Source organism: Carettochelys insculpta, chromosome 1 (genome assembly GCF_033958435.1).
Source record: "Carettochelys insculpta isolate YL-2023 chromosome 1, ASM3395843v1, whole genome shotgun sequence".
NCBI lineage: Eukaryota > Metazoa > Chordata > Testudines > Carettochelyidae > Carettochelys > Carettochelys insculpta.
The window spans coordinates 195,348,517-195,372,054 of NC_134137.1; the positions used below are offsets into that span (position 1 = coordinate 195,348,517).

Here is a 23,538-nt window from a genome sequence, read left to right on the forward strand (position 1 = left end):
TCAAATCTTGTACTATCCTGAAAGATCATCACATAAATCCAGTGTCTAATCACATCTGGTAAAGTCACATCACTTTAAAAAATGAGACAGTCTTTGCAGTCTTTCAAAAGCAAATGTAAGCATGCAACTCGTTGGCTTAGAGCAGCACATCATGCAAATAAACTAAAATCTTCAATTTAACTGTCTCTCTGTGTGTTACACACAGAATAATTCACAAGTAGTGATATATTCCATAAATTTAGCCTGTTTTTGTGCACAGAATATTCAGAAGTAAATCACAATTTCCTCTATTCATTATTCATATTTATTGATTGATAATTTTGTCCAGTGTGTATTATTTTTTAATTCTATTGGCTGGTCATAAATAGTTCACGGTAAGTGCCTAATTCTGTGTAACTGAGATTAAAGTTGTATTGCTTAGTTGTGACTGGTCAGATAAAGCACATGATACTGATTCCATCAGTATCTTAAATTTGTATGTGAATGCTTGCAGATACTAATCTTAAATTCAGTAAATTTTAAACGAGTGCGTGCACATATGACATTCAAGTTCTCTTTCCATGTGTATTCATACTAGTATAGTTCAAATCAAATCACAACTATGTGTAGAAAATGAGCAGAAAAGGGTTTGCATGTGGACAAACCAAATTCACCTCAGAATTAGAGCAACAATTCACAGATGCTTTACAGTATTTTTCCATTTTTCAGACAGATAGATCCTCATATGTATACAAACATCTTTCCAATAATATGCTTGAGTGTTGGTTCCAGATTCACCAAGAGACCTATATCATGGGAACCCTGATTACATTTTTAAATAACAGACAAAGGCAGGAGAATTTGAAAACATTTTACAGAAGATTTACAAGTCATAGTGGTGTAGACAATACAGTTGTTCACAGATCACTGAAAATTCTAAGTGTTCATTTAACCTTTAGCCTTAGTGTCATGGAAACCTGTAGTAGTCTTTCACCCGTAACACCCTTGAAAATGAAGATTCCTTCTGGCCAGGAGACTTTCAATTACTTTATTGATCAAACACATTTAAAGGATTATGAGCTACTCATTTGGGCAGTAAAAAAACTAATTAGATGCCAAAGAGCAATACCTAAAAAACAATAGGCTTTTAAAATACCTATATTGCCACCCATAAAAAAGGCAACGACTTGCTACAAATAACTAAAGATGTATGGTTATCAACCGTTCAATCTATACCTACTCATCTAGAAAAACCGAAGACTCGTTGTTCTGTGTTAAATGTAAATTAAAACTTATGTGGCCTGGTTGTCACTTGAATATATTTTTGCTGTAGGTATTTTCATGGACCAAACATGTTTCTATATTTACAGCATAAAAGTGAGATTGAGGTTTTTTTTCTTAAAATGGGCTGGCATCATTTTCTCATCAACAGTTGTGTGTAGTGCTACTTAACCCTAATCAGATGTGAACATGTGCTTTGAGGAGAAATATATTCCATTGTTTCCTTCTTGTGTCACGATGGTTCTTGTGTCAATGCTGAATTCAGTGCATAATATATGAGAATTTCCAATGCACCTTTCATTTCCTATGATAATTTTTTTAAATGAACTCTCAGTGTGCATTTGAAATTTTCAGTTTCAGTTAAGGTTGTTGAGAGCAAAACCCAATTTATTATTGCAACACGTAAATTCATCAGCCTTATTTCTCAAATAAAGAGAAGTTTTAGGGTTGTTGAAGTATTACAGTTCCAAAACCAAACATTATGAATAAAAGCAGTTTACTTTAGCTTTCCTCTTCCCTACATATTAAACAATATCATGACAATCTTATGTAGCCTGATCAGTGTTGTGGGCTCATGACTTGAACAATTGAAACACAATGCAAGCCATCTTAAAACACACTTAATTTATTTTAATTTCCTTCAGAGGAATGTACGGTATGCTAAAAACATAGTTCCAGGTCCTCACCTAGGCTATGTCCACACTAGCACCCCCCTCTTGAAAGGAGGATGCTAATGAGACACATCGGGTTATGCTAATGAGGTGCTGCAATGAATATCGAAATCCCCTTGTTCCTATAACCAAAGAGTAATAAGGGGATTTCAACATCTGCGGGGTCATTTCAAAAAGGAACCCATGTAGATGAGCCACGCGCAATCGAAAGCAGCACTTTTGAAGTGTTGTGGCTGTCATTATGCTAATGGAGTGCTGCATATTCATTGATGCACCTCATTAGCATTTTCTTTTGAAAGGGGGGTGCTAGCGTAGACACAGTCCTAGTATAACTCAATTGGTATCAGTAGAGCAATGTGATTCTACTCAGGAGATAGTCCTGTGTGTTAGAATATTTTCATTCAGATGCAAAAATATGCTCTTCATGGATTTAAAATTATAACATTGTGGAAGTTAAACATCTGAGAACTGTTCCTCAGTTGTGTTACAACGGTATAACTCCATACACATTGATGAACAATCCAACCTTTTTTATAATTTCCCATTTTAACCTCCTTCCAGTCATATAAAAACAACAAAACTATTTTTTTTACTTCACAGAAGGAACAAAGAATAAGTTCAAGATCACAATTATTTATAAAAAATTGTTCTTAAAAAAAAGCTAAAATGAGCTTATCCTTATCTTCAATACAGCTCAGATGCTGCCAGGCACTCATTACTTATAGAATCCTTTATGAAATATTTCAGGCATGCAAATATAAAATACTAGGAAAAAAGTATAGAAGAACCCCAATTATCCACCCTTTGATTAGCCAACTTTCTGTGTTATCTGACATGATGAATATAAGAATTTGTAAGAATGATTGTATTGTGTTTTCTTTGGAATTAGTAATAAACTGAGTTTCTAGATATTTTTATCTGTTTTTAATTAGTATTCCATGTTATCTCACATTTCCATTAATCGACCATTCTTTGGTCTCATTTAGGTTGGATAATCGAGCTTCTATTGTAACAGTGTTCATGGTTTTAAAAGGTGGTAAAGCAATTTGATAAGCAAACTGAGAGTTAGGTTAAATCTGAGCTGTTTCCCACTGAAGAGAGTGGTGCCCAAACCTTGTGAGGTTGACTCAACTGCCTTGGGACAGCTCTGAGTATTTTTTATTCAATGTAGACATATCCATACTGAGACAGGGATGATAATCTTTCCGTGGTTGTTAATTGCCTATGCACAGCTAATTTCACTGTAACTAAGTAAAACTATGTATATATGCCAATCCAACATCACAGTTGTGTGGTGCAGGCATGAATAAAGGGCCTTGCAGAAATTACAATTTTGTTACTTTATTAACTCTGTTTCACTGAGTACTAACAGCTAAACATGCGGTTAAAAAGAACAGCTGTTCAGTCATTGCTGCGTTGTCATTTAGTTTTGACAGATCGGCCTCCTCCCATCATTCTCCAAGGTCCAGCCAATCAGACATTGGCAGTAGATGGGACAGCTTTGCTGAAGTGCAAGGCCACTGGTGATCCAGTTCCTGTTATTAGCTGGTTAAAGGAAGGATTCACATTCCTGGGCAGAGATCCTAGAACATCAATACAGGAGCAGGGGACCTTGCAGATTAAAACTCTACGGGTAAGTACGAATACAAATGAATCTTTGTTAGGACTGAATCATTATTAAGCTGGTGTGGAGCTCCCATCAAGCAGTTAGGCATCGTTGCCTTCAGAGTTCACATGTGTCTCTCCATTTAGAATAACGTCTTTCACTGTCAAGCTTTCACTGAGCAAAATTCATATCCTGCCTCTGCCAGAGATATAAAAAAGGAGATATGATTCAACATTTCTGTACAAAGAACATAGTAATGTTCAGACAGAATGTATTAGAAGATAGTACTCAGCAGTGGAAGCTGGCCAAGCTGTATTCTGTGCAGAAGCTGGGTGGCAGGGAGCTGGTGACCATTTCCATCTCATTTGATCCTGAGACTGGGTGTCAGTTCATTCACTATTTACCATTTGGAGCAGACTTGTTCCCTCTGACAATTGTCTCCGAGGAGCTGTTATCACCATCAGGGATTCCTAGGCTGCAGCTGGGCTTGGTCTACTCACTTCCCTACTGGTTTCACTACACCTAGGGCTGGGGAGAGGGAGGGTCCCTGGAGTTGGCCATGTTGGTTCTGTCTTATGTATGCTGGCATTTTCCCAGCTGCTTGATTAGGACAGTGTTTCCCCCCTGTTTGGCATAAGGCATGGAGGGTTGTCTCTCCTGTGTGGTTGGAATTATTTGAAAATCAAATGCCCTGAATTTTGGAAGGGTAGAATTTAGGTAGGCATGAAAATGTGTCAATATTTTGTGAAATTTGATCTGAAATTAAATTCTGGTCTGTGGATCACCTCTTGTCAAACATTTTAAATGGCTTTCTCTCTTAAAAATAAATAAAATAAATATTTAAGGCATGCACATTGTTCAAATGGGATTTAGAATTAATGAATAGGAGATTTTCTTGTATAAATTGGGTCCATTTCTGCAGCCTTTAGTCGTGCCTGTGATCCTTACAAATGCAGATGGCCACAACAAAGTCAATGTGTCTCACTGAGGTAAAGCAGGATTGTATTCACAATATGCTGGTCACAAGCCTTTATAAGAAAGCAAAAGTAAAACATAAATACAAATAACCCTGAAGGAAGTGACAAACTATAGTTCTATTTGCATACCCAGGCCCAAATCTGGAATCAAACACGTGATGGCTTTTACTTGTGCCAAGTACAGTGGTCCCAGCAGGTACAGTGGGCTTCAACCTGCCCCTCCTGCACCTGGGGAGTGCTCTCCATCAGAACTGACAGGAGCCAGGTCTCATGGGAAACTCAGTCACTCATTGAGGGCAGCTTTCTGCTGATCAAGCATGGAGGACTGAATCTTTGATATATCTACACTCACCTGTAAAGCAGTTGCCATTCAAAATTTATATATCAACAGTTTAAGACATTGAAATCTGAGCTAACACTGCTATGTCTTATTTAATGTATTAATGAAATCTGCAATATCTCAGCTACCACAATGCTGTACCTTGCTGTTAAATCTTGTCTGACAGTCATTGTGTAGATGTGTATATTTATGTATAATGTATAAAATATAGAGATACTCATTATAGATATCAAAGTATATATTAAAGATGGTAAAATACAGAAAGGTGAATATAGGTATGTTATACATTGTTTAAAAATAATTTCAGTAGTTATTTTATTTCATCAGCTCTAATGTTTGCACTTAGTTTTATCGGGGGAAAAATAATCAGCAGGACTATAAAGAACAAGAAATGAGCTGCAGTGTAGTTCTCTGCCAACATCTCATCAGTGATCGTAAATGAATTGTTAACCTCCTTGGAACAAAAGAGAATTTAGTAAAAAATTTATGCCAGCTTTCCTTGGGTAAACAATTTATCCTCCCTCTCTGGGCTGAAGGCGGGTTTGGGCCATGAAGGTTAATGCATTTTTACTGTAGAGCTGGATTAAAGAGTGCGGTTGAATAGTCAAGAATCCCCAGTAGTGTTAGAAAGCAGCAATTAAAGGTGGGAGCTTGGTGATTTCAAACGAACTTGCAGAGCATTGATGATGGGGGCCTGTGGAATATCCATGAGGCAGAAGTTCATGGGGTGCCTGCCTCTACGCATTTATGCAAACAGTAAAATATGTGTTCAATCATACCACCACTTTAATGGCTTTGTTAGAGACACATGATTATAAAGGAGAAAAGAGATACTGACACTACTTAATGACCATCAAAATCTATCTCTGTGGTCAGATTTTCAGTTGTTTCCTTGATGCCCTTAGTAGCAGCCAAGAGTTTTCACTAATATGTAATGAGGAGTTACCTTTTTCCCAAACAGCAGCTGGGAAAACATATAGTAAAACACTATGGCAGAGCATGCCTTTCCCTGCCGATAAGTCTACATTCCATCAAGTGCCTTTGTCTTTCCTCAGCAGCCAGTTCACATGTTGAATATTTCACCATGTATCAGAAGCTCTTAATGACCCAGGGCATCTGCATCTTCTTAAAATTCAGGTCTTGCAGGACAGGTAATTAGTGATGTTAAAACTCTACTGAACAGTTACATCACTAATTACTTCTCCTGCCTTGTCCATAACAATAGTATACTGCGGTGATAATGTGTCAGAAGCAGAAAGGGCCAACATGATTAAAAAATGATAAACTTCAAAATCAATTAAAAGATATATCAGCAGATATTGTAAAGAGCTTCTTGCCAATTTGCCTCAAGAGCCATCTGGAACATCAAGCTATGAGCACATTGATTTCAGTTCCAATTTAATATAGTACAGAGCAAACAGATATTATTCCCTTGCAGTCCAATAAACCATTTTGGATTTAGTCCTATATCTATTGTGATGTTCCAGTGCAACCTTCCCGCGGTGAATATAATTCTTCTCTTGTATCATCAGAGTCAGCAGTCTCTCCACTTGATTTTCACGTATAGACTAACAAGTTTTACATGCAACAGGTTTGAAGCTTCTCAGTACACTCCATACTGTTGGCCAACTGTGATATCCCATTGGTCTCAGTAGATCTCACCAGAACCATCATCAGTCTCATGCACAGCATCCCTTAGCCTTCATAGTGAAAAATAACAAAACAAAAGGGGGAAGCAGTCAGTGTGACAGAAAAATTAGTAAAGAAGTGGAGGAAAAATAATTCATTGTCACGTAACCATAAATAATTTCCACAAATAAACTCTATATATCTGTTAAACTGCAGAGAAGATCATTTAGGTGAACGTAATACTTTTCATCCCAAAGGATCTCCAAAATACTTCTCAAGCTCCAAATGTACAACACCACTGAGTTGCAGCCCCTTGGGCATGGAATAAAGCTGCCTGCTCATTAACAGTTTCTCATAGTTCTGCATAAAAGTGAAAAGGGGAGAGGAAAATTTGTGTTGGCCACTAACCCAGCCTTACCCTTTAAAAAAATGCCATGCCCGAGGACTTCAATATCCATAATGACTAGACAGGCCTTGTTTTAAAGTCTCCTCTAAAAAGACTCATGCATGATTAATGCTGCTTTTGTGCCGGTACTCATGTACCGGCACCTCAGCAGCCCTAGCCATGGGATTGGCTGGAGGGTTGGGGTGGGGAGTCCACTGAGTACTGGCTTCTTCTTTTTTTTTTTTTTTTTTAATTTTAACAGAAAACCACAGCACAGGATAAACTTCATAGTAATACTTTCTGTACAACAGAAGAATAAAAGAGTGTGGGACAACTCTGCTTGGATTGGAAACTCTAAATCAAGAGAGGGATTATGAAACAAGCATAATCTCCTCTGAAGTGACATCTGTACCAGTTTCACAATAATTCAGATACACTTTCGATTATAATTTCTGACATACATAAGCCGTGTCTACACGTGCACACTACTTCGAAGTAGCAGCACTAACTTCGAAATAGCGCCCGTCACGGCTACACGTGTTGGGCACTATTTTGATGTTAACATCGACGTTAGGTGGCGAGACGTCGAAGCCGCTAACCCCATGAGGGGATGGGAATAGCACCCTACTTCGACGTTCGACGTCGAAGTAGGGACCGTGTAGTCGTTGCACGTCCCGCAACTTCGAAATAGTGGGGTCCGCCATGGCGGCCATCAGCTGGGGGGTTGAGAGATGCTCTCTCTCCAGCCCCTGCGGGGCTCTATGGTCCCCGTGTGCAGCAGCCCTTAGCCCAGGGCTTCTGGCTGCTGCTGCTGCAGCTGGGGATCCATGCTGCATGCACAGGGTCTGCAACCAGTTGTCGGCTCTGTGTATCTTGTGTTGTTTAGTGCAAGTGTGTCTGGGAGGGGCCCTTTAAGGGAGCGGCTTGCTGTTGAGTCCGCCCTGTGACCCTGTCTGCAGCTGTGCCTGGCACCCTTATTTTGATGTGTGCTACTTTGGCGTGTAGACGTTCCCTCGCAGCGCCTATTTCGATGTGGTGCTGCACAACGTCGATGTTGAACATCAACGTTGCCAGCCCTGGAGGACGTGTAGACGTTATTCATCGAAATAGCCTATTTCGATGTAGGCTTCACGTGTAGACGTAGCCATATAGTGTTATATTTTACTTGAATTCACTTGTATCTTCCTCCATATATTAAAAACATTGTTGATATGTTTTAAATTAACCATTTTGTAATACCCATACTCTGCATCAGTGTCATTAACAATATGAGAATTAGAATAATGGCAGGGAGGGCTTGGCGGGGAAACGGAGTGATACTATTACGAGCAAGTAATCTTGTTATATATGTCTGGAAGTAAGCCACCATTAAATGATTATTTGAGAAATGTCTGGTGTTCTTTCATGATGTACAATGTAGGCTAAGTCCTTCTTATTTTACATCAAGAGATATTCAGAAAAAAGCTAAAAAGGATTGCACCATGGGATATTAAAGGTTTGTTGAAAAATGCCCTTAACCTTTTTCGTATGTCTAGATATCTGACACTGGCACTTACACGTGTGTGGCCACAAGTTCAAGTGGGGAGACATCTTGGAGTGCTGTGTTAGAGGTGACAGGTAAGCTGTGTGAGAGGCTTATGTTCATTGTACTGTAACAGATCCATTTTCAAGGGAGCCAGGATTGAGACTAATATATTTCAGGTAGAAAGGCGGGATGCTTTCACGTACTTAAATTTGGATGTTAATTTCTCTTAATCTGCTTAATTTCTCTTTATACTCTTGATAGTATAGCAGTGTGGCTGGGCCAGGTGAGAGGGCTCCTTCAGAGGGAGAGGAAGGCAGGGCCTGCTAAGTACAAGCATGTCAATTACAAGCAGCTGGCTGGGAGCTGGCTCAGCTGAATTGGGGCCAGCTGACTCCCTGTTGCCTTGGTAAGATGCCTTTAAAAACCCTCCACAGCTGGAAGGAGGGGAGGAGAGAGAGAAGGAGGACTGGAGGAAAGCTAAAGGGAAGACAGACCAGTTTGGGGCCAGGACAGCAGAGGAGGGAGCCGGGAGCAGTGGCCGGGCTCCCTGCCCTGAAGACCTATAGCAAGCCCCAGCCCCTGGGGGAAAAGGACTGAGAGATTGGAAAGACCAAAGAGACTAACCTGAACAGTTCACTGAGTAAGAGGGGCCCTTGCCATACCAGTTACATTAGTATTGAGCTACATTAGAGAGTTATATATAGGGTAAACTAGAGAACAAACAAACTAATTGTTTCCATGCTGAAATGCCCTCACTCCGTGTACAATCCCGTTGATGTCACTGGGGTTACATGTAGGTTGAAGGAGTATCCCTGAATGGATATCCTTAGCCGTGTCTACACATGCACGCTACTTCGAAGTAGGGGCACTAACTTCGAAATAGCTCCCGTCACGGCTCCACGTTTTGGGCGCTATTTCGATGTTAACATCGATGTTAGGCGGCGAGACGTCAAAGCTGCTAACCCCATGAGGGGATGGGAATAGCACCCTACTTCGACGTTCAACGTCGAAGTAGGGACCGTGTAGCCGATCCGCATCCCGCCACATCGAAATAGCGGGATCCGCCATGGAAGCCATCAGCTGAGGGGTTGAGAGACACTCTCTTTCCAGCCCCTGCGGGGCTCTATGGTCACCATGTGCAGCAGCCCTTAGCCCAGGGCTTCTGGCTGCTGCTGCTGCAGCTGGGGATCCATGCTGCGTGCACAGGGTCTGCAACTAGTTGTTGGCTCTGTGGATCTTGTGGTGTTTAGTGCAACTGTGTCTGGGGGGGCCCTTTAAGGGAGCGGCTTGCTGTTGAGTCCACCCTGTGACCCTGTCTGCAGCTGTTCCTGGCACCCTTATTTCGATGTGTGCTACTTTGGTGTGTAGACATTCCCTCGCAGTGCCTATTTCGATGTGGTGCTGCCCAATGTCGAAGTTGAACGTCGACGTTGCCAGCCCTGGAGGACGTGTAGACGTTATTCATCGAAATAGCCTATTTTGATGTAGCATGCACGTGTAGATGTAGCTCTTGTGTCGCACTGGAGGCATTTTGTTGGCTAATGTGTTGACATTTTACATGAGTCTATTCCAGTTATTAAAAATGAAAGTAGACTCTGTCTGTCATCCTCTCCTTTTGTCTTCTATTGTTGTTGCCTCCTTTGGTAAGGTTTGGTTTACGAGCAAAAGTTTCTATAAAGAGCAACAGCCCATTGTCCAGTAACATAAGTCTATAAATGTAAACCTGACTCTTTCTGTCTTTATTTTTAAGTTAGCTCAGTCCAAATTAGGGCTATTATGCTTAATATTATAATTGAGTTATAAGGCTTTTTTAATCTTTACTCTCCCTATTTTAAATCAAATTGTGCGGTCAAGGGTAAAAATTTATTATTTTTATTTACCCCTTACAGAGGTTGGTGGAGCAACAGTCAGCAAAAATTATGATTTGAATGACCTTCCTGGGCCACCATCCAAACCACAGGTCACTGATGTTACAAAGAACAGTGTCACTTTGTCCTGGCAGCCAGGTACCCCTGGAAGCTTACCAGCTAGTGCATATATCATTGAGGCTTTTAGGTATGTGAACATTTCCACTTCTCATCTATTTCATTTTGAATTTTGTTCTAACCCTAGTGTTAGCTGTGCTCCTGGTGAAGAAGTACCTGTATAGATATCTGCAAGTTCTGTTAACTCACTAAAAGCCTTGTCTTCAAGAATTTCTCTCTTTTATTTGTAATCATCTATTTCTTAATAGAAAGTGCAGGCAAGCACTAGACTATTTCTTCAGGTCAGCAGAAATATATCTTGACCACTCATCTATTACTTGTTTCTTAATCCTAATTATTATTGAGGATTTTAAATGAGAATGTTTAGGAAGTAGTTCAATTCGTGTTGTGCAAACTAGATATAAAAAGCTAATAATAGAATCCCCTAACCCTTGAACGTGGTGGCTATGACTACACTTGGCATTCCTCTTCCGAAAAAGGAATGCAAATGAAGGAAATCAAAAATACAGATTGAGGCACTGATTTACATATCTTGTGCTTTAATTGCATAATCTCTTTTGGAAGAGGTATTTCAAAAATAAAAAAACAGTGTAGTCAGGGTTCGTTTGAAAATAAACCCCATCATCGAAAGAACCCTTCTTCCTGAAACAAAATAGGAGTTGAAGTGCTAAGCGCTCCACAGGCGGACACAGCTCCTTGCAGGATTGAATCCTTAGGCCATAGTTCAAGAAAGTACTTAAGTCAATGAGTTATGTGAAATCTTCTTTGGGGTTGTGTTTAACTACCTTCCTGAATCTGTGTCTTAAAGTAATGACAGAAAAAAAGAGTAAACATATTTTCCATTTTTGTTAGCATGGTCGTCTGTGGTCTTCTAAAATAGGTAACAGTTCAGAAGGCCACAATGATGATTAATCATCCTTCTGTGTAAGGATGAAATGAAAATAGTGACTACTTTTAATAACATCAAATGGAAATGATCAAAAATCTTTTACATGAAAAATAAACAATTCACAGCTATGAAATCAATTTCTTTCCCTGTCTTTAGCAAAGGTGCCTACCAATGACTCTAAAAGGCACCATATATTCATAGGGAGCTATTTTTAACAATCACACTTGACATCTTTACAGAGATGTGAGACGTTTATAGGACAGTCCAGATGAAAACATAAGCACAGGAAAAAGTATTCTTGTTTTTTCTTATTATTTTATAGATATGTTTTTGAAAGGGTCTGTTGTAATTTGCATATGAATTTAATGCAAAGAGTATACATTCTTTTAGCAGGACAAGTTATTGACATAATTTTCCCTGTAGCATAGAAAGTTAGTCTTTTAACAGGTTAATTCTTAACAAATATTTGTTCAAATGGGCCACATTTATCATTCAAATTTCTTTTTTCACTTTTCCATATCTGTTCCTCTTGCAGGTATTTATTTTAGTGGGCTGTAATGTGTTAGCAAAGGCATTCACTTCAGCTGGGATGAAACATTTTTATGGCACTATTGTTTTGTTTTACAATATGGTCTACCCTCTTGATGAATTAACTAAAACCAGCAGGACTGTTCTTTTTTTTTTTTTTTATTGATCTAGATTTTTTTTCCACGGTAGTTAATCTTGGCCAGGAAATGAAAACCAACTTCTTTTACAAATCCTTTCTCTCTCTAGTATAAAAAACTTTTATTAAGTGATAAATTGTTTTCCTTAACCACTGAGGACAGGCCATGAATTAGTTGGCTTACATTGCAGCAATGAAGATTCATACATTGAGAAAAATCTTCCTAACTCTAAGGATAGTTAGACATGGGATCAAACAGGAAGATGGTGAAATCTCTATCAGTGGAAGCTTATAAGAACAGGTTAGACAAACACATGTTGAGGGTGGCTTAGATAAACTTAGTCCTGAGTACAAAGAACTGAATGATCAAAGCCTCTTCCAGTTCTACATCTCTATGATTTCTTTTTGCTTATTCTGTAGTTTTCAACCATGTTTTCTTTGCAGCCAATCTGTAAGCAATAGCTGGCAAACAGTTGCTAATCATGTAAAGGGAACACTCTACACAGTAAGAGGATTGCGACCAAATACAATCTACCTGTTTATGGTGAGAGCAATCAACTCACAAGGCCTGAGTGACCCCAGCCCTATGTCAGATCCTGTCCGCACACAAGGTAATTTCACTTATAAATTGTCCACATAATCTTCAACTGTATCCAAGACTTCTGCTTGATGACTTGATAACAGAAAGAAGGATGAGAAATCTCTGAAAAATTGGTCCAGTTTAGTTCAGTGCTTTGCACTACCCTGGTAACTAAGCACACTATATACCCATGTCACCTTAGGGGGAGCTGCTAAATCCAGTTTCATTTCTTGCTGCACTACAGACGTTTTGTGTAACCTTAGACAAGTCACTTAAAGGCCAGATTTGTAAAAGTTTTAAGGTGCCCACAGTGGAAGTTAGATGGGTAATGGAATTTTCAAAAGCACTAACATGTTCCACACACATTGGGGCATAGTTACATGTATGCTTTTGAAATTTCTATGTTCATTTTTACTGCATTAATACCATAACAAATCTGGCCCTTTGTCTGTTTCTCCATTCCCATCTCTACAATAGTTATACTAGCACTTCCCAACCTGCTAGGGTTTTTGTGAGGATAAATAAGTTCATGATCATGAGGCACTCTGACACTGTGTTAGTGGGGGGACATAGAAGCCAGGTGTCTCGCTAGTTTTCATCACCAGAGTGGCACAAAGCAGTCAGAGTGTATGAATGAATAGGGCTCAATATTTCTGCAGAGAATTAAAATTAATCTAATTCATGCTGAGAATTATTATAGAAGATAATCCGGGACGTATGTGTGTTTACATAGATAAAATCTTCTCGACATTCATCCACCAAATACTGAATGAAAAAAGGCTGGCATAAATAGGACTTGTCAATTGTAGGACAGTTAGAGCAATTAGATGAACATGTCACTGACCCTCTATTGTCTCCCATCACTTAAACCTATGCAGAAGGTAAGTCACATGCTGACAAACAGGAATGATTGTTTGTATTATATCTAATTTACTCTCACTATTCTCAGCCTAAGTGAATATAGTGGAAAAGGACAAGCTTCTCTGTCAAGCACAGACTGTGGCTTAGTTTTGCCAATGTATTGCCCAAATTCTGCATTCCACAGCATATCTCTTCATTGAACAGATTGGAAAACAGTTATGAACAGCTGTTTAACCAGACTTATTCCTGGCCACCGATGATTCAGAGTAATGTCCTATAATTCATTTACAGAAAGGTCTTTTCCTCACCTTTTATGGCTGTATAGAGGCAAGAAGAGTGCAGACAACTTCTCCATCTCTGTGCAGTAACCCAGATTGATAACCTCAGCACTTGTGGAAGACTCTAGTTTAGTCTCGGCAAGAGGCAGGGTTGGGTAAGAACAGAGACAGAGTGGGCAGAGGCTTGTTATTTTAAAATCTGTTACATATTATTGTTCCCAACCTCCACTGCATCAAGAAGACTCCAGGTGGGAATCTGATCTCCAAAGGAGTATGCCTCCTCTCAGTTCCCCTGTGGATGTGTGACTGTGCACCAGCCCTGGCTTAAGCTCCATGCTCATAGCACAGTCGGGATCTTAAGCACACTCATGTTCCACCTCTTGACATCTGACATATCGACAAGTGAGTTGATTGCAGAAAAACACTTATTTTCATTAGCATCTGGACATGCTGTAGTTTCCATTTCCACAAGCTGTTCACCAGTCACACATGCTACAACATGTAGAGTATGTACAGCTCTTTGCTACCTTGCCATTTAGTGGTATTAAATCATAAAATCATTTGAGAATTAGCATAATGTTTTGATGTGATTTCTAATAATGCTTGGATTCAGCTCAGACTCACAAAGGAAGCTGACATGCAGTAAAAACCCTATTTGTGCTATCCACTGCAAAGTAAAGAAGCAATTAAAGCAATGATACGTTATATTCATTCACAGCATGCATCTGTGGTAACTTTTATATTTTAACATGTGGCTTCATTAAATTAAAAATATGGCAAATGACATGTAGGCTATATTAGGCAAATTTACACCTTTGAATTGAAAATCCTTACTCTGAGCAACAATTCTGCAAGCCACTAAGAACACTACTTATTGCTTTATATGTTTAATAACCACATATTTATAAACACTCTTAAGTATTACTGAAATACTAAACTCTAAATAAAATGCTTCAAAACTTACTATTTTCAATAGGAATTACTAGTTGTTGAGATCACGCTAAAATAAAGCCCCTTGTCATTTCCAAATAAATACATGGTTCTGAGTGGATGTTGGTCTAGCAAACATGACTTGAGGCTAGCTCTTCTGTTCTGAGGTGTTCTCAAATACCATATTGTGTTCTGGCTTTTGTCAGGCAGTTTCTAGTCTGGCGTATCTTCTTTCCATGCAGCTCCAACTGCCGTTATCTTTCAGGATGGCTTGGGGCTGAGTACCAAATTTTTCAATGTTGTGAGCATTGCTTTGCATATGTGAACAAAGTTTGAATTTCAGTGGCTTCTCTGAATCCTGTGCTGCCCTAGCTTATCTCAGTCTCCTTTTCCCAAGCTCATCCAACCAACCAAAAGTCTCTCTAGGCATGATTCTGCTAAGAAGTACAAGTGTAGCCTCCCACCAGCACAAATGATCAGCCGTCCTTCTGAGAGCGAGGACTGGTGGCTGTAAACAAACTTCATAGGACTACAGGAAACTTGGCCACAAGCATGATTAGTTGCCAGCTGGATAACTAAGATCATGCTGGACCACTCATTTTGATGGGTCAGAGAGTGCCAGACTAGAGAGGCTTAACCTGTACATTCCAGCTATGTCTCCTGCATTGTATTTCCTATAGACTTGTTATTTTGCAAAAAATATTTTAACATATTGTTTCAGAGAGTAATATTTATTGGTTTGCTATTTCACTTCCCTCATCTGTAAAGCCACATATTCCTAGTGCCATGAGTCCAATAGCATTCGATTCAGTGGCACATGAATACAACAAGTAACAATTTTAGAAACCTCTTAAAATGACCTAAAGCACATTTTCTATGCCTAGCAATGGCATGATTTGAAAATCCAGTACCTTAGGATCTTTGTCTGGATCCTACTGGGCTAGAACTTTTCCACTGGGACTCTTCCAATTCCAGTAGCCTAAAGCTCTCATCTCTAGCCTTGAATGGTTGTGAGACTTAAAGCTGTTACTAGTCTAGGACTTACTATTGCCTGTTCAGGACATCAGGGCCATGTCTACACTAGCCCAAAACTTCGAAATGGCCATACAAATGGCCATTCTGAAGTTTACTAATGAAGTGCTGAAATACATATTCAGCGCCTCATTAGCATGCGGGCGGCCGCGGCACTTCGAAATTAACGTGGCTCATGCAGACGGGGCTCCTTTTTGAAAGGACCCTGGCTACTTTGAAGTCCTCTTATTCCTGTGAACAGATGAAAATAAGGGGATTTCGAAGTAGCCAGGGTCCTTTCGAAAAGGAGCCCCGTCTGGATGAGCCGCACAGTGGCGAGCCGCATCAATTTCGAAGTGCCGCAGCTACCTGCATGCTAATGAGGTGCTGAAGATGTATTTCAGCGCTTCATTAGCAAACTTCGAAATGGCCATTTGCATGGCAATTTTGAAGTTTTTGGCTAATGTAGATGTAGCACAGGTGAATGTAATTCTGGGAGAGAAGGACATATTCCTCATTCAGTTTGATTTTGAAAAATGCAACCATCTGAAGTGGCTAGACATTTAAAATTCAGTCCTTGGGAAGATGGATAAGTGGGCAGAATGCTGGTCTGGAAGTTAAAGTTACATGCAAAATGCAATTAATCACATGGCTTACACTATCACAGGTGGGTTCTTGTGTTTTTATAAAGAACAGTAATACAGATATGGTAGTGATATCCCTACATAGCTCTAATTAGTACTTTTTTCTGTTTATGAACATTTGTCCATATTAAAAAATATGCATAAGCACATACACAATATACAAAAATACAAATTCCTATGATTCCAAAAGGGAACAAAATCCAAGTATACAGCCAGTTTTGTCCTATGGAAGGCAATTTGTTCTACGATAATAATCATAGGTAGCTATTGCAATTGTTTTCGATCAAGTATAAAAGTGTCCTGTATTTAGTATCAGAGAGGTAGCCCTGTTAGTCTGTAGCTTTGAGAACAGCAAGAAGTCTTGTGGCACCTTATAGACTAACAGATATTTTGGAGCAGAAGCTTTCATGGGCAAAGACCTGCTTCATCATCTGCATGAATGGGTGGTGGTTTCAGAGGGGTATTTAAAGAACAGGGTCCCAGAAAAAGGGAGGGCCAGAGCTGACAAGTTCTATTCAGCATGGTAGAAATGGCCCATTATCAATAGTAGGTATCAAAAGAGTTAAAAATAAGTCAGATCAGATGGGGGATAGAAGCCATTGTCAGAGTCTCATGGGGAGATCTTAACACCCAGGGCAGAGAAGCTGCCTTTGTAAGCTGCGAGCCACTCCCAGTCTCTGTTTAATCCTCATTTAATGGAGTCAAATTTGCAAATAAATTGCAGCTCAGAGATTTCTCTCTCCGTTTGATTTTTGAAATTTCTTTGTTTCAGGACTGCCACCCTTAAATCTGCTACTGAGTGTCCAGGGAGATTGAGGTATTCCCCCGCAGGCTTCTGTACAGTACTGTCCCTGATGTCTGATTTATGTCCATTTATTCTTTTACATAGAGACTGTCCAGTTTGGCCAATGTAAATTGCAGTGGGGTATTGCTGGCACATGATAGTATATATTATATTAGTAGATGTGCAGGTAAAGGAGCCCCTGATGGTATGGTTGATGTTAGGTGCTGTGATGATGTCACTGGTGTAGATATGTGAGCAGAGTTGGCAGCGAGGTCCATTCCAGGGGCTGGTTCCAGGCCTAGGGCAGCTGGTTTGTGATTTGTAGTGGCTGGTGAGGATTTGTTTAAGGTTGGCAGGCTGTCTGTAGGTGAGGACAGGCCTGCCTCCCAAAGTCTGTGAGAGTGAAAGATCATTGTTCAGGATGGGTTGCAGATCACTGATGATGCGTTGAAGAGGCCTTAGGTGGGGGCTGTATGTGATGGTCAGTGGTGTTCTCTTGTTTTTCTTGCAAGGCCTGTCTTGTAGCAGGTGGCTTCTGGGTACCCGTCTGGCTCTGAGCTGCAATTTATTTGCAAATTTGACTCCATTAACCATGGATTAAACAGAGACTGGGAGTGGCTCGCAGCTTACAAATCCAGCTTCTCTGCCCTGGGTGTTAAGATCTTCCCATTAGACTATGACAATGGTTCATATCCCCTGTCTGATCTGACTTATTTTTTCCTCTTTTGATACCTGCTATTGATAATGGGCCATTTCCAACTTGCTGAATAGACCTTGTCAGCTCTGGCCATCCCTTTTTCTGGGACCCCATTCTTTAAATACCCCTCTGAAACCACCCCCCAGCTCATGCATCTGATGAAGTGGGTCCTGTATTTAGTATGTTACTTTTCAATAAGCTACTCTGAGCTTCTCTGTTACAGTTTATCATAATATCTGGCTGTCTTTCTCCTTTTCACTCATTTTAAATAGGAATATTTTGCTTGGCACACTGCTTTTCTACCATTGCTATCTTTTCCATATGTGGATTATGTTCCCTTTCAAAGGCTCATAGAGTCATCCCACATATTTGAAAGTCAATGGAAAGCCTGTGTGATTTCTCTTTGGTGAATCAAAACCATCAATATTGCTCAGAATATGAAGCTGAAATCTGGACTATGAAAACCAGATTTTTATCAAAATCCTGAGGACTGAGGTATCTGAGACATGCTTTGTTTGTTTTTTATTTTTTTCTTAAGAGCAGTCTTATCTCTACTTTACAATTATGTTTTTCCTATTAAAAGAATAAGGGGCCACAAGCTACTCGCCCATATGTGAACCCATCTGGCAGAAAAGGTATCACTTTTCTTGAGACTTCCTTTTGTGAGGGAAGGAGTGTGAAGGCAGCGTGCATGGGGAAGTCAGTGTGGTCAGTGAAACCAATAGCTCCAGTGGTTCACTTGGAAAATCACAGCAGGACTCATGAATGCTCATACATTTTGTAGGCCCCTTTCTGCTCTAGGAACACAACTTTTGTGATGTCACAGAATCTGAGCACCCTGCTTGTGCCCCAACTCCCTGCCCTTCAGGGAGAGAAGCACACACCAGGGTAGTTAGTGGTTAGGGTTTCCATTAGCAGGATTTCCACCTGGATGTCTGTGGTGTGCAGAAGGAAGTGAGTCATGTTCAGTTACTCCTTTCTTACTTAACCCAGGATAACACTGCATGCTCTAAGGAATATTAGTACATGTCTTGGTACGGCTCCTCTCTTCTTTCCAAGGACAAGTTAGAGAAGAATGTGGTGAAGGTACAGCTATTCCCTCCATCAGCCTAATAAGATTTCTATGCTAGCTTGCTTCCCTCTGTCTTCCCCCACCCCACTGCCATGTTGTGGAGAGGACTATGTGGCCCAGTATGTGGATAGGTGGAATCTTGAAAACACTGGGACAAAGTGCTTTCTCACAGTGCTGCATACTGTGGAACCAGATCACACCACACTTGATCTGCCCACACAAAGCCATTTCTCTGAGCAGAAACTTCTTTCGTTCACCTCTTCAGCAATGACCAGCACACCTGTCCCCACATTGTTTGTGGGTCTGGCCAGAGGGAATGGCCAGGAAATGGGCAGGCCCAGAGGAAATGTGAAAAGAATGGGGAATGAATGAGTAGACCAGAGGAAAGGCTAGGGGCATTCATATTTAGGGTCCACACACACAAAAGATCGCAGTTGCAGGTTGCCTAACTTTTTTCATATAGCCATACTGAAGTCTCTCAGGGCCACCATTGCCAGGCATCAGAAACAGAGTGGTACAGTGGGATGGAGCCTCCACATAGATTGAGCTGGTCCGACAGAGAGCTACTGGAATCTACCTGGTTTCAGGTGGGGGAATGCATGCATTCCTTTCTCATCCTCTTATGGAAGGCACAATTTGGAATAATCTCTGAAAGGTAATCTTTGTGGACATTTTCTCTGATGTTTTTTCCCTGTGACAGAGGGCAAATTGACCTCACAACTTAATACCTTTTCGAGACATGAACTCCTGGGAGATGTATAAATTTTCTGTACAGGAATAGACTTAAATAACAGGAAATTGCTCTTTTTAGTATGGGTCACTGGTTCCTCTGTCTGTCTCACTTTTATGGTGTCATAGAGGAAAGTGTAGTGCATATTGAAAAGGAGGGAAACATTTGTAGAAGCGTGAAGAGTGTAACAGACACAGTTTAAAAACAAATAAATGTACATATTCAGGTCCAACAATATCATTTGCTTAAATTATGCAAACTACTTTTGCTCTAGACCTGGAGGCACACCAAGACTATTATCGTCTGAATATTCTAAAGCATATGCATGTGGCAGTGCACCAATCACTCACTACCTGTTAGCAAAAAAAATGCTTTAAATGACTATTTGGGCTAGATAGGAATATTTCTAATTGCCTAAATAATAGACTGGTGTTTGTTTCTGGCAGTGAATTTTTACATGGTGATTTTTCAAAATTCATGGTTCAATCTTATCTGCCGCATTGTTTTTTGAAAATGTTACAAACTAAGAATATTTTAACTCAGTTAATTCAGTCTTTTTAGTCACCCTAATGGACTGGTGATACAAGTGAGCCTCCTTATTAAAATAATCATTTTGTGTCTCTGTTTGGCCTGACAGATATAAGTCCACCTGCACAAGGAGTGGATCACAGGCAAGTCCAGAAAGAGTTAGGAGATGTCATTGTAAGGCTGCATAATCCTGTTGTATTAACACCCACAACAGTTCAAGTCACCTGGACGGTAAGACTTCTCAATTACTTCCTTTCATTGACAGCTTTAATCTTGTTTACAAGTCCCTGGAATTCTTTCTCAGTCTAGAAGAAATGTGTTCTGACCTGAGCACAAGTGACCAGGTAAGCTGACATTGTACAGAAAATGAACAATGTGCTAAAGGAGCAGATTTTTTCTTTTCTTTTCTTGTTTTTTGTATATCACTCTGTCTTAGTTAAAGTCAATCAGATTTAGAAGCTTCACATGTAGCACAAGGCAGATTGACTGACAAAGATCTTTTTAGCAGAATGTGTCTCAATACATAATCCTTACATTAATCTTCAATATGTAAATGAGGGTAATCATCAAAATTAAGTATCAGAATTAAGGATAGATTGAGGTTTTAATAATTTCTCTCTACTTCAGTCCATGGGGACTCCCACAATACCCCATTTGCCTGGTGACCTTTATTTGCAATAATGATCTTCTGACAGGGCACTCGTGAACAGATGTGTATTCTGATAGCGCAAGGCCTAAGAACGTCATGATAGTTTGGTCTATAGCATAAGTTTTTCCTGCAGATGATGGATTATGGAAGACCTGAATCTCTTTGGCTTTACCTACAACATCTCTGTTCACAAGATCAAACTATTGGGTTAGAGCTACTGAGGACTAAGTTTATAGTATGTAGCTTTCAAAATGGTACATTTCTTTTCCTGGCACTTCAAGGAAGGGATTTGTAACCATGGAAGCAGAGATTTTCTAGGGCACTATACACCACAAATGAGTGCTTTGTTCTTCTGGCAGTTACCTGGTGGAGGGGAATTCCAGTGAAGGAAGAGACGACTAATCACCACAGCAGAGCAAATGGCTTGAATGATTATTTTATACAGGATGAATGCTGCTGGTGTTGGGTTCCAAGGAGTGGGCACGTTATTTTTTGTTTACATATGCAGTGTCATTTTGGCCAGCAACTAGCGAGTCTCCTAGACTATAAGGCTATATCTACACAACAGCAGGGATTGATGCTCTGAGATCGATACAGTGGAGGTCAGTTTAGTGGGTCTAGTGATGACCCATCATATCGACCACAGCTAGATTTCCTGTACTATACTCTGATGAGAAGATCAACTTAAGTGGAGGGAAGAGTTTCTCCTGTTGATCCACCAAAACACAGACCCTGCAGTAACTCAACCTCAGGTACATTGACCCCAGCTGCATTATTATAGCTGAACATGCTTACCTTAGGTCACCTTTCTGCAGTATTGTAGACATAGGCTAAGACAGAACAGGGGATCAAAGATAAGAGCTGTGTGTGTATGTTTTTGTATAGTGTGGACTCATGGATGTTGCGGTGCTGATGTAAGGTTTATTGGTTTTGCACTGCAGAGCATGACTTGGTGGGGACGTATACACCACATGCCTGTTCAAACTTGAGGCTGTGGAAGGACAGACACTGGCCTGAAATAGACTGGGAAGTTCACTGATTTTCCTTTTCTGTAGGAGTATAGAAAATGTTTCACTGCACCTCAAAGGCTGGGAATGGAGGAACACACTTATTCCCAGCCCTCACATATTGCCATTGTAGCAAGCTCTGCCACTCTGGATTGGCATAAGAAGAGAATTTATCCCTGAACAAGGCAGTTAGTATGCTCATGCATATGGTTCAGAGAACCAGGTGTCACCGAGGGGTACTGGAACAGGTTGTATTGTCACCAAACTGTTGCCTGTGGGTCCAATTTGAAGGAACTGAGTTGTTTCTAAGACAATTTCGTCTGGTCAGATTATAATCACTGTTCTGAGGTCTTTGAGACTCAGACTTTTTCCCACACCCTTCTTTGGGATGTGGGACTTTGCAGTACAGCCATTCTGGACTCCACCAGAGCTCCATATCCTAAAACCCTTACTTGGGTACACTGCTTCCTCAGAGCTCCACCAAGGCTGTGGTCACACTGGGTTTTGAGTGTAACCCCTTCAGGGGCAACAAAGCTGTAAACAAATGAATACAGTCTTAGCAAAGAAATTGCTTAAATGTGCAATTTGACTCTAGATAGACAGCTCTTTTGTCTGAAGAATAACAAATATCTTTAATGAACCCTCAATATGTAAGAGCCTCACCTCTTCTGTGGGTCTGAAGTCTATTCGTATTTCTGGCTGAGTAGAGTCCCTCCTGTCCTCTCTCTTCTTCCAGTCCTGATACATGTAGGGATGGTTGGCTTATGACTCAGGCTTCGTCTGTACAAGGCAGGTAAGTCAATTGAAGATATGCAAATCTAGCTATGGCAATTGTGCAGCTAGAATCAATTTATCTGCCACTGACTTACCTGGCTGTCTACATAGACCTGTCAACCTCACTTATTCCTCGTGAGAAACATCTACCCTATGCATAAAATCAAACACTGGAAGATCAACCCTGAATGGGTCAATCTTCCCTGTAGTGTAGACAAACCCTCTGAGTGGCAGTCTCTGTTTCTCTTTTGCCAGGTGCTCAGTTGAAATACTCTAATTCCTCCCTCAGCAATGCACCTGTGTGGAAAACTCTTTGTTCCAAAGGGCTGGAATCATTCTACCTTGCTAGCCCTAGTTTGTAGTTCCCTTGGCTTCTCTGTGACAGTCCTTCCATGACGTGTGAAGAGCCTTTCCTGGGCAGCATAGCTATCTGGAATGCATTTAAATATTCTTGCTCTGGGAAAGGAAAGATGTGTTCATCAAATAATACAAAATAGAGGCCCTAGTAAAGTAGGGTCTCCCAGTACAAACCTGAGTGCACAGTTTTACCCAAACTCACTCATGCTTCCTACCAGAAAGAGGTGAAATAATGTGTAAAAAACCTCTCTGCTTGGTTCCTACTTGAAATTCATAAAGAGGAAAGAAAAGGTGGTTTTAATAAGGAAAATATAAACAGTTATGATTTCTAATTTCAGCATTTGCTGGGTCCCTTAATGTAAAAAGTAGTTACCCTACACTATCTAATAAACACAGAGTGCCCACCCAATGTTCTGTCAGGATTTCTGTAAGGAAGGACGAGATTGGAAAAGAAGGGGAATTTAAAGCTGCTAATTAGAAAGTTTCTAGCAAAGAGGACAAAAACATTCAGTTAATCCTATTCTTTGGGATAGCAACTGCGTTATCCAGAGAGTAAAGCCAACTTTATTAATGTAACATAAAGACCCATCCAAAAGGAGATAGATGCCAGAAGAAGGATGACACTTTTCCTCTCGAAAATTCCTGTTTGGAATACAAATGCTTTATGCAGGTCACAGGTCACCTAGATGCCTTTGTAGCATTCTG

The 23,538-nt window shown here is 40.3% G+C and overlaps 1 protein-coding gene across 1 annotated transcript in view; it reads left to right on the forward strand.

The window, feature by feature from the left end:
* Window positions 1–23,538, forward strand: part of ROBO2 (roundabout guidance receptor 2) — a 707,829-nt gene that overhangs the window by 571,241 nt on the left and 113,050 nt on the right. Inside the window, exons 10-14 of the mRNA XM_074983473.1 lie at window positions 3,359–3,564; window positions 8,404–8,485; window positions 10,283–10,448; window positions 12,376–12,542; window positions 20,156–20,277. Of these exons, the coding sequence (XP_074839574.1) occupies window positions 3,359–3,564; window positions 8,404–8,485; window positions 10,283–10,448; window positions 12,376–12,542; window positions 20,156–20,277 (743 nt within the window). The remainder of the gene's footprint in view (window positions 1–3,358; window positions 3,565–8,403; window positions 8,486–10,282; window positions 10,449–12,375; window positions 12,543–20,155; window positions 20,278–23,538) is intronic.